Genomic DNA, 11,294 nt, shown 5'->3' with positions numbered 1-11,294 from the left:
GGCTTTCGAAAAGCATCTAAGTTACCGCTGCCTACACAACCTTGTTTCCATTTTTTTTCATACCTGCCCAAACTTGCTAGACAGTTGTCTATTCATCGCTCTGGTCTTAGCATAAGATGTTGATGCTGGCTTGCCCAATCTGATTGGCATTGCGTGCTTAGCGGATCACAGTGTTCTGTGATATAAGCTATTCATACTAATTACTTACAGTATTCGAAGATGTCGTGCAGCATCATAGTTCTTGACCTAGAGCGCTCGCGTTCTACAGTCAAATCGGAAATTGTCGTGTGGTTGTGATTATGGGACCGCAGCGGCCTTATCGATAAGCTGCCACGCAACCCGTGCTGATTGCTCGCAGCTGCTCAGCCTTGCCGCCGCACCCTCTTCAGCCTGATCGCTCGTTCATCATGTCGGCCCTCACTCTCATCGTCGCTAATTCGTACACATCTAGAACTGAATTGCTGCTCCTTGCAGTATGGACCCGCTCAGCGTCACAGCCAGCATCATCGCGATTCTCCAGCTCTCAGCTAAGGTCCTCAGCTACCTGAACGACGTTAAGGATGCCTCGAAGGACCGCGTAGCGTGCGCAGTTGAGGCATCAAATCTCCACAACCTTCTCTTCAACCTGAGATTTCGTCTGGAAGAGGGAGACCTTAGTCGACCGTGGTACGTCGCTGTCCGAGCGCTCGCAGTTGAGCATGGGCCGTTGGATCAGTTCAAGCAGGCCCTAGAAATGCTGCAGGCTAAAATGACTGATGGGGGGCGACTGAAGAAAGCTGGTGAGGCGCTGATGTGGAAGTTTAAGAAGGAGGAGATTGCAGGGGTTTTGGCTCGGATGGAGCGGCTGAAGACGCTGGTAGAGATCGCGTTGCAGATGGATCACTTGTAAGCTTCCACACTGGCACTGCAGAGCAACATAGCTTATACATACAAGCAAACTTTCGCAAGCTATCAAAGACGACACCAACTTCGTTCGTGCGCATGTACCCATCATCCAGTCCGGGGTAGACATAATTCGACAGGGTCAAGACTCGGCAAAGCACCGCAGGCTTGTAGAATGGTTATCGACTTCAGACTACCCCGCTCAGCAATCGGATATCATAAAGCGCAGGCAGGAAGGGACAGGCCAGTGGTTTCTGGATGCGCCTGAGCTAAGACATTGGCTCGACGAGAGCAACGCTACGCTCTTTTGCCCAGGTATCCCAGGAGCTGGCAAGACTATGATCGCAGCTATTGCAATTGATCATCTGCTGAATACAGCACAGAACAGCTTACATGGGGTTGCCTACGTGTACTGCAACTACAAAGCTCGAGAGGAGCAAGACGTTTCGAGCCTACTGGCAGCCATCCTCAAGCAGCTAGTTCAGGGTCGATTGTCGACGGTAGATCACATAGAACGGTTGTATCGGAAACATGCCGACCGGGGAACTAAGCCATCACTTGACGAGGTATACAGCGCGCTCCGAGACGTGCTTGCACATTATTCTTCTGCACATATAGTGATCGATGCACTAGACGAATGCCAGGATGCTACTCGCCGCCAGTTCCTGGCCAAACTCCGAGATCTCCAAGCAACCCGGGACATTCGCCTGCTGGCCACCTCGCGTTTCATACCAAACATTGAGGACGCCTTCAGAGAAGCGCTGAGACTCGAGGTGCAGGCTAGCAGAGAGGACGTCAAGCGTTTCGTGGCCGGCCAGACATACCAACTACCTGCATGCATACAGCGCAGCATAGTGCTGCAGGAAATGGTGCAGGAAAAGATAACAGATGCGGTGGACGGCATGTGAGCCTCTCATTGAACTTAGGTAATGATGCGCACTTACGCGATCCTAGGTTTCTTCTTGCTCGTCTGCACACAGACTCGCTGCTAGACAAGAGGACAGCAAAAGACGTGAAAACGACCCTCGCCAAACTCACGAAAGGTGCAGCCGCACTTGATTTCGCGTACAGAGAGGCTCTTCAGAGGATCGACGGTCAGCTAGGGGGTGACCGCGAACTGGCTAGAAAGGTCCTGTCTTGGATTACGCTCGCTGAACGGCCGCTTACCACCGCTGAGATCTGCTGCGCCCTGGCAGTTGAGCCCGGCGAAGATGAGATAGACCCAGAGAACGTACTTACTCCAGGGGATCTAGTGTCTGTATGTGCTGGTCTTGTTGTTATTGATCAAGAGAGCGCCGTCATCCGTCTCGTGCACTACACTACACAGGAATACTTCGAGCGAATTGGAGACGTATGGAACCAAGGCGGACAGCTGAATATCACTACCACATGCCTTACCTATCTGGGTTTCGGCACTTTCCAAAGCGGTAGCTGCTCTACCGACGAGGAGTTTGAGGCAAGACTGCAGCAAAATCAATTCCTGGACTATGCGGCTAAGCACTTGGGAAGCCATGTCAGAACAGTCGAAACAGAGATTACCGATCGTACCTGTGAATTGCTACAGGGGAAGTCTTTCCCATGTGTCGCACAGGCTTTATGGGTCCCTAACTACAAGTACGGAGGGTATAGTACAGCTTATCCTGTTCGTACAGCCTTGCACTACACATCGCAGTTTGGACTCCCTGGCATAACTGAGAAGGTGTTGGCTACTGTAAATGTGCCTATTGTAGAGGCGGTAAACGCTAAAGATAGCTGGGGATACGCTCCTTTGAATTCTGCAGCAGAGAATGGCCAACTTGAGATGGTGCAATTGCTGCTCGGTAAGGGCGCCGAGATCAATGCGCAAGGTGGATACTACGGCAACGCACTGTACGTAGCTTCAGCTAGAGGCCATGAGCTGGTAGTCAAGATGTTACTCGACGCGGGCGCCGACGTCAACGCGCAGGGTGGAGTCTACGGCAACGCACTGCAGGCAGCGTCGTACGAAGGCCACGAGCAGGTGGTGAAGACGCTGCTCGACAAGGGCGCCGATGTCAACGCGCAGGGTGGACACTACGGCAACGCACTGCAGGCAGCGTCGTACGAAGGCCAAGAGCAGGTGGTCAAGACGCTGCTCGACGCGGGCGCCGACGTCAACGTGGGCGCCAACGTCAACGCGCAGGGTGGACACTACGGCAACGCACTGTACCTAGCTTCAGCTAGAGGCCACGAGCAGGTGGTCAAGACGCTGCTCGACGCGGGCGCCGACGTCAACGCGCAGGGTGGAGAGTACTGCCACGCGGAGAATGGAGATTACGACAATGCACTGCAGGCAGCTTCAGCTGGAGGCCACGAGCAGGTGGTCAAGACGTTGCTGGACAGGGGCGCCGACGTCAACGCGCAGAGTGGAGAGTACGGCAACGCACTGCAGGCAGCGTCGTACGGAGGCCAAGAGGACGTAGTCAAGATGCTACTCGACGCGGGCGCCGATGTCAACGCGCAGGGTGGAGACTTTTGCAACGCACTGCAGGCAGCTTTAGATGAAGGTCACGAGCAGGTGGTGAAGACGCTGCTCGACGCGGGCGCCGATGTTAACACGCAGGGTGGATACTTTGGCAACGCACTGCAGGCAACCTCAGCTGAAGGCCACGAGCGGTTAGTCAAGATCTTGCTCGACAAGGGTGCTGAGGTCAACGCGCAGGGTGGACACTACGGGAACGCACTGCAGGCAGCTTCAGCGAAAGGCCACGAGCGGTTAGTCAAGATGCTGCTCGATAAGGGCGCCGACATCAACGCGCAGGGTGGAGAGTACGGCAACGCACTGCAGGCAGCGTCGTACGGAGGCCACGAGCGGGTAGTCAAGATGCTGCTCGATAAGGGTGCTGAGGTCAACGCGCAGGGTGGACACTACGGGAACGCACTGCAGGCAACTTCAGGGAAAGGCCACGAGCAGGTGGTGAAGATGCTACTTGACAAGGGCGCCGACGTCAACGCGCAGGGTGGAGAGTACGGCAACGCACTGCAGGCAGCGTCGTACGGAGGCCATGAGCGGGTAGTCAAGATGCTGCTCGATAAGGGTGCTGAGGTCAACGCGCAGGGTGGACACTACGGGAACGCACTGCAGGCAACTTCAGGGAAAGGCCACGAGCAGGTGGTGAAGATGCTGCTTGACAAGGGCGCCGACGTCAACGCGCAGGGTGGACACTACGGGAACGCACTGCAGGCAGCTTCAGCGAAAGGCCACGAGCAGGTGGTGAAGATGCTACTTGACAAGGGCGCCGACGTCAACGCGCAGGGTGGACACTTTGGCAACGCACTGCAGGCAGCTTCAGCGAAAGGCCACGAGCGGTTAGTCAAGATGCTGCTCGATAAGGGCTCCGACATCAACGCGCAGGGTGGAGAGTACGGCAACGCACTGCAGGCAGCGTCGTACGGAGGCCACGAGCGGGTAGTCAAGATGCTGCTCGATAAGGGTGCTGAGGTCAACGCGCAGGGTGGACACTACGGGAACGCACTGCAGGCAACTTCAGGGAAAGGCCACGAGCAGGTGGTGAAGATGCTGCTCGACGCGGGCGCCGAGATCAACGCGCAGGGTGGAGAGTACGGCAACGCACTGCAGGCAGCTTCAGTTGAAGGCTACGAGCAGATAGTCAAGATGCTGCTCGACAAAGGCGCCGAGGTTAACGTGCAAGGTGGAGTCTACGGCAACGCACTCCAGGCGGCTTCAGTTGAAGGCTACGAGCAGATAGTCAAGATGCTGCTCGACAAAGGCGCCGATGTCAACGCGCAGGGTAGAGTCTACGGCAACGCACTGTGCGCAGCTTCATCTAGAGGCCAAGAGCAGGTGGTGAAGATGCTGCTCGACAACGGCGCTGAAGTCAACGCGCAGGGTGGAGTCTACAGCAACGCACTCCAGGCAGCTTCAGCTGAAGGCTACGAGCAGATAGTCAAGATGCTGCTCGACAAAGGCGCCGATGTCAACGCGCAGGGTAGAGTCTACGGCAACGCACTGCAGGCAGCTTCAGTTGAAGGCTACGAGCAGATAGTCAAGATGCTGCTCGACAAAGGCGCCGAGGTTAACGTGCAAGGTGGAGTCTACGGCAACGCACTCCAGGCAGCTTCAGCTGAAGGCTACGAGCAGATAGTCAAGATGCTGCTCGACAAAGGCGCCGATGTCAACGCGCAGGGTAGAGTCTACGGCAACGCACTGCAGGCAGCGTCGTACGAAGGCCAAGAGCAGGTGGTCAAGACGCTGCTCGACGCGGGCGCCGACGTCAACGTGGGCGCCAACGTCAACGCGCAGGGTGGACACTACGGCAACGCACTGTACCTAGCTTCAGCTAGAGGCCACGAGCAGGTAGTCAAGATGCTGCTTAATGCAGGTGCTCATCTACCCCAGGAAGCTGATCCTGTGTTAAGACCGGACTAGCTTTGCTCAGGCACCCAGAAAGCACTTTTAGTCTGCGTAGGAGAAAGCATGGGACACTAAGGCACGAGGAATCAAACCTTTGTACGCCGCGGTAGATACTTTTAGAAAGCCGTCAATACGCTACAAGTATTCCCGAGATGTAAGTTAGTACAAGTCAGGGCTGGCGTGATTTGTCCCCGTTTTGAGATTTGTCCCCCGCCGAAGTACCGAATTGCTTTGCATCCACACAACTTAACGCCAGCAAAGGTGCAAGTAGATTTTTAAACGTTATAAATCACTTTAGAGCCTCGCAAAGCTTCCCTAAGAATTTAAAGCTAAAGATTAGCCTGTGTTGTGGTTCAATTGCGTGTTGAAGTTGGTGACATTTTCGAAGAAATCGCCAACTTCAACTCCATTTAGCTCGTTCCCATCGCAGTCAGAAGTTACAAAATGCAGGCGAGGGGTACTTTAGTGTATGCAAAACGTATTCTAAGCTTCGAAGATAAAAATTACACTTAGAGATGCAGTGGAGTTGCAATGCGGAGCGCAAAAGTTGCCATTTCCGGTACTTCGGCGGGGGACAAATCACGCCAGCCATAAGTCAGCGCTGAATTTATTACGGTAAAATACAAGCCGCCTATAGCGGGCGCTAATGCAGGCTCGTAGCGTCAAATTGCAATAGCGCGATCCGCCAGCTCGGGTTTGTTTGCAGGGGTCACCTCCTCCGCTCTACGGCGCTCCCGGCATACGCGGTCCTACGTTCGAGTGATCTCTAAAGCCTGTGTACACGATCTTCTTAAATCGGTCTTCTACCCTAGCGCCCCGATTTCTGGAGAGATTCTCGAGTTGACGAGTAGACAGGGGGTAATCGCTAGAAGGTTCTTAGACGGCGTTGATGAGACGATCCACAGCATAACTGACACACCAGGGATCGTGGTCGGAGCCTGTCGGCCTTGAGGATGAGTACTAGATTAACCTTGCGTGTGAACGACAGTTCTACAAATTCGAAGATTCAAGGCGCCGAAGCTCCGAATCGCCAATCTGTCTCGCGACATAGTGTGTCTCCTCACCTAGGGACGCACCTTAATAGCAGGAGGCCATTCGTTCCAGCTCTCTCCCGAGTTGCAGCGAAGTACCTAAGGTGTCTATACTCGTGAGCTTTGACACCATATTGGCGCATGCTGAGATCAACGAAGATGACATTGTAGAGATGCAGCAGCAACTTGTCACTTTCACAATACTTGCACGTGCACTAAATAGCAAGAATATATTTGACTAAGGAAGCGCAATTCTGTGTATTGCATTAAAGTGGTCCCGCAAGTCCTTTTTACTAAAGTCCTGGTCCGTACACGAGTAATGAGGGCATTTCCTACGACCCTTGTCAAACTGCCTGTTGATGTGATCTTCTATGTGCTCGGCATAGTGGCCCGCATTTTCCATCTGTACGAATCGGCCCTGCATCATGCAGAATGGACAGCGACGAGGCGCCACCAGAATTCTCTCTGCAGTAATAGGACCATAAATAATGTTGGGACCTCTAGCGTGCTGTACAGCATGTCTCTCCCAGTCGAGATCACTAGAAATCCAGACTCCACACTCGATGCAGAATCTAGCCCGTGTTAGTATCGTCATGTAGGTAAAGACATCATGTTCGATAACAAGATGTGCGTGAAGATCAGTCAACTTGCTGGCTTTGTAGTTGCATAGGCCCCATTGGCAGTAAACAACATCAGCCGTAACGTAATCGCTCATGTGACTTGCCGCCGCTTCTGCATTGTTAAGGTTACCAGAACTGCAAGAGGTCCACATGCATCTCCATCGCCTCTCCTTCAGGGCTGTGGTGAGCTGTTCCTCCATCTCATAGTTCTTGTTCTTTTGTAAACACTTAAGCAAGTGTGCCTTCATCGGAATTCTAAATACGATGAGCCTAATCGTTATGCGTATGTAAATGAGTCTGCAGGTAAGGCTTACCGTTTCAGCCGAGCATCACACCACGGACAGCCCCCAGAGGCACTAGGCAACGCATCTGCATAATACGGCTCATATGCGACGGATTCGGCGGCCTTAGCGAAAGGGTACAGTATGTCGGGAATCGCGTGGTATGCGGCATATGACCCATATAGATAAGATATTATCATTAACCGTGTAATGTCATATTTGAGTTGAACATCTAACACATACGGCAGTGGATAGGGTGATTTGAGGCTCGCGGGTGTGCGAAAGGTCTTCGTGTCTAGGGGCGTGACCGGTTCAGAGGCTAGTATCACAGAAAAGCACTTTGCTTGTCCACGCCCAATCAAAAACGTCTCGGCGTCAACGTAACCGGCTGCAGTCTTCCGTCACTTTTCCCGCTAAGTCGCATTCCTGATGTCCCGAAGCATGGTTGCAAAAGTTTCTTCGTGTCCTGCTCGGTCCAACTGAGCCTGCATCATTGTGTAGAGTACTGATGGCTTTATACTACAAGATAAGATCACTCTGGATTTATTACCGGTTCTCCGAAGTATCAGCAGATGTGATACATCCTGTTTGTAGGGAAGAAGCAACCACCCAGAGTGTTAGAGGCCACGAAACAACGATGCTATGTCGCTGGTGCGATCAATGCCGTCAATAACACCATCGGCAATAGCCATCGAAAGAAACAGAGTAACGGGGCACATGTGGCGCTTCGTAGGCTCATCAATCAAGATCATTGTTTTTCTTAGTAAGTGTTAGCTTTACTAGAGGATCGAAAGGCGACTCCTAAATTACCCGCTCCACTTGCGGTTCGCCCGCGCATTTCCATCCCGATTATCCAGGCGGATAAGAAGCATTGCTCGAGTGGTGTTTTCAAACCGAGTAAGAAAGATCCTCGTATCGCTGTAGTACAGTCCTTCTTTGAGAGCGACATTAGGATGTAGTCCCAAATGGAATACCAACAGGATACTGAAGGCGACTTAGAGACGATAACGTGGGTGATCGAAACTGTAAGTATCTCGAGCCCAGATGAATGAAAACAGGTCGTGTAAATCAGCCTCGAGCAGTTGCGGTTTTAGTGGCTGGAACTCGTGGGCATGGTAGGACGCTGGAAAGCAGAACTTGGAAGCAAGATCGGGGGTAGTACACATTGTATTGAGTCGATGTATCAGTACTCTACCTCCCCCTCTCCCCACCCAAAGGGCATATGTAGTCGCGCACTGCGCTATAGCCGTGCGGCGTTGTGATGCCTACACAGACTCCGGGTTCGGGAAACGGAACCCTCACCAACACTGCGCCGCAACCACCACCACTAACAGTTCACCCATTCCTGTAACTTGAGGTCGCGTTCACCGATTTGTGTTACTATCGTGCCACACAGCGAGTTGATGATGTATATCAAACCAGCGTGAAGGCTGATAAGAATGGCGGGAACGCATGATAGAACTCGAGCTAAGCTCAGCAGGAGTGCACTGCTGAACGCGTCCATTTTGACTGGCACATTCATCGTAGGCGGATTTCGTGATAGGCAGGGTGTCGCAAATGAAGTACCTGAGAAGGAGTAACTTAGTATAGCTACCCACTCGCTGCTACAGCAACACTAACAATTTTAAGGCCGTATCTGATCTGAACGCTTCGTCTGCTGAGCATTTCTCAATTTAAAAAAGTGATGTAGAATCTATACTAGGTATAAATACTGAGTTGCATCGTAACATGACAAGATCTCTGTCCAGAGAATGCCCTGCGACATCAGCCTCTCATCTGCAGCCTAGCTCCCATCTTTGCAGACCATGCGGGTGAATGGTCCTCTCTACAGTACCTCACGGACTCACTGCATCCATGCTGGACTTGCAATGTACCTTCTTGATGCGTCCTTTTCCTCGCAGACTGTAGTTGCAGGGGCTACGTCTTGTTCAAGAGCAGCTGTACTATCTGTGTCTCAATGCCGTTTAGTTAGTACCATTACATCCTTTCAAGGATGGTTTACGCGCGCTCTTGACACGAGCAGCCTGGCAAACTACCGTCACTGAATATCTAAACAAAGTACCTGACTAAAGTTACTGGCTCGAGCGCAAAAGCTAGAAGACGATGGGCTGAGTGCCCCGTGTTCGTGGCGTCAATCTAGAAGAAACTTAAGCGCTGGATCGCTGCTTTATCAGCAACGCCTACGCGCTAGTGCATGGCGGAGCAAGCCACCAATACAGGAATGTGTGCTAATAGTCCGCATACAGAAAAGGGGGTTACTGCATACAGGAAAGAGGCTTACTGCATACAGGAAAATTAAGGGACTTTGTGACAGTCGCATGAGTGAAAGCTAGGCTTCCCGTCCGCTCAGCCATATACAAGCAGTGTACCGGCGGATTAGTAGTTAGGTGGGTGACCACTAGCGAATCCCCGCTGTTGTATGTTTTTGCTTATCGATCCGCATTTTACATCAGTCGTCGTACGAACCTCTTAGTGATCGCGAAGCAATTATTTAACACGCAGGACTAGCCTAATAAACTATAGTTTTAGTAAAGCAAATGTAACTACATCTATAGGCAATTCTCACCTGGTTCAGACCATGCGTCTACGTGCATCTGGCCTACTGCGACCCTCTCGTACGGCACGCCCACTAAAGAAACAAGCGTAACGTTGTAAGCGCACAATTCTGCATCACGGAAGGTCTGGCCGTAGAGCTTCTTATTCGAATGATTTACTTCATCTAGACGATGGGCCATGCTCTTTGGCATAGTTGTTTACATCACGGCAGTTGTTTATACAGTATTTTAGCGGTGGACCTGCCTTACTGTGAGGGGTAGTTATAGGCAATAGTATTTGCTTCACACTACAAGAGAATAGTGGGGGAAAGCTCTGTATTACTACACTAGGTGGGGAGGTCGAGAGAATAATTCTTGCCCATCTCCTAACGCGCGGGGCGCTGGTAATGAGCAGGTTCAGAGGCCAAGGCGCGAGCGAGAGAAGCAAACATGTTGGGACCATAATCGTCCTCCTCGCTCCGCCTCTGCCGTCCCGTGTTACACTTACTAGTAAGCACGTCTACAGAAATAAAAGGGTTTTAAGGGTGTAAGAGCCTAATAGATCCTTAACTTGGTTAATCGCAAACATTAAAACAGAATGTGTCGCAAGGAGCACTTTTGAGCATAGGATACATTAGTCTCTGATTAGTTAGTGCTGCCGTTACCAAGGTACGGTCAAACACTGGCAGGGACCGGCCCGAAAACCGCGACTGAACCCAACAGCCTTCTTCCCTCTCTTTTCACTTCAAGCATCGAACTCGTCCAATCCTTCATCCCATCTAGCGGCCCCTCCTGGATCACTTCGCCTTAGCAGATGAAGTCTTCGGCGATGCAGCCACCTGTAAGACATAGGAGCACACGTGATACCGCCTTTCACATGCAGTAAGCATTATCTGGCAAGGATATTGATCAGACGTATCCTCCTAATAGTTTCTATGCAAGTACAAAGTCCCTGAGCCTGATGACTACGCTGAATCTACCCATCGCACTTGTATCGACATATGCCTCTCCCAACACATGATAGCATTCTCCAACTCTGCGAAGAACCACCGGTGTTGCACATCCTACGATCGTACATATGAAATCTCCCTGTCTAGTAGTACGAGGAACTAGAGCGATGCGATTTATACACGCAGCAGGTGGTGCGGCCTTGCTAGAGGAGAGCGCTCTAATCGCTTCACGACCGAGTTCAAAGGAACATACCAACCGGGACGCCCCATTGTTCCAGATATCACGCAAAACAATGACTGACTTTTCTTCCATATCGCTCCATGGGCTTGCTAACAATGTCTGAACATCAGAAGATGAGCCTCGACCAGCAAGGAGAGTGTGAGTAGTAGCTACGACGGATATCAGCTCCATGTGCTTATCTTTTCGCACACCCTTCAGGCCTAGAAATAAGCACCTCCAGTAGTGTTTTCGTTCCCGTTTGATATCTGCTACATCCCAATAAGACGTTGCTCGGCACTTGGGTCGTCTCTGTCGTGAAAGGGTTTGAGATACCCTGCCGATTACGAAACCTCTTGCCCGTAAGCTGCTGTTTGCAAAGGGGA

General features: G+C 51.8%; 1 protein-coding gene across 1 annotated transcript; it reads left to right on the top strand.

Moving 5' to 3' along the window:
• Positions 1 to 475: 475 nt before the first annotated feature.
• ALTATR162_LOCUS10442 (uncharacterized protein) lies at positions 476 to 5,290 on the top strand (the record flags this gene model as incomplete). The annotated part of the gene is made up of 4 exons (XM_043318078.1): positions 476 to 885; positions 935 to 1,786; positions 1,837 to 4,411; positions 5,003 to 5,290. The coding sequence occupies 4 exons, from the start codon at positions 476 to 478 to the stop codon at positions 5,288 to 5,290; spliced, it is 4,125 nt and encodes a 1,374-aa protein (XP_043174013.1).
• Between the last annotated feature and the right edge of the window lie 6,004 nt (positions 5,291 to 11,294).

This window comes from Alternaria atra (genome assembly GCF_907166805.1).
Source record: "Alternaria atra isolate CS162 genome assembly, contig: 33, whole genome shotgun sequence".
Lineage (NCBI taxonomy): Eukaryota > Fungi > Ascomycota > Dothideomycetes > Pleosporales > Pleosporaceae > Alternaria > Alternaria atra.
The sequence above is the reverse complement of the archived record's forward strand: the minus strand, read 5'-3'. Positions and strand labels throughout refer to the sequence as shown.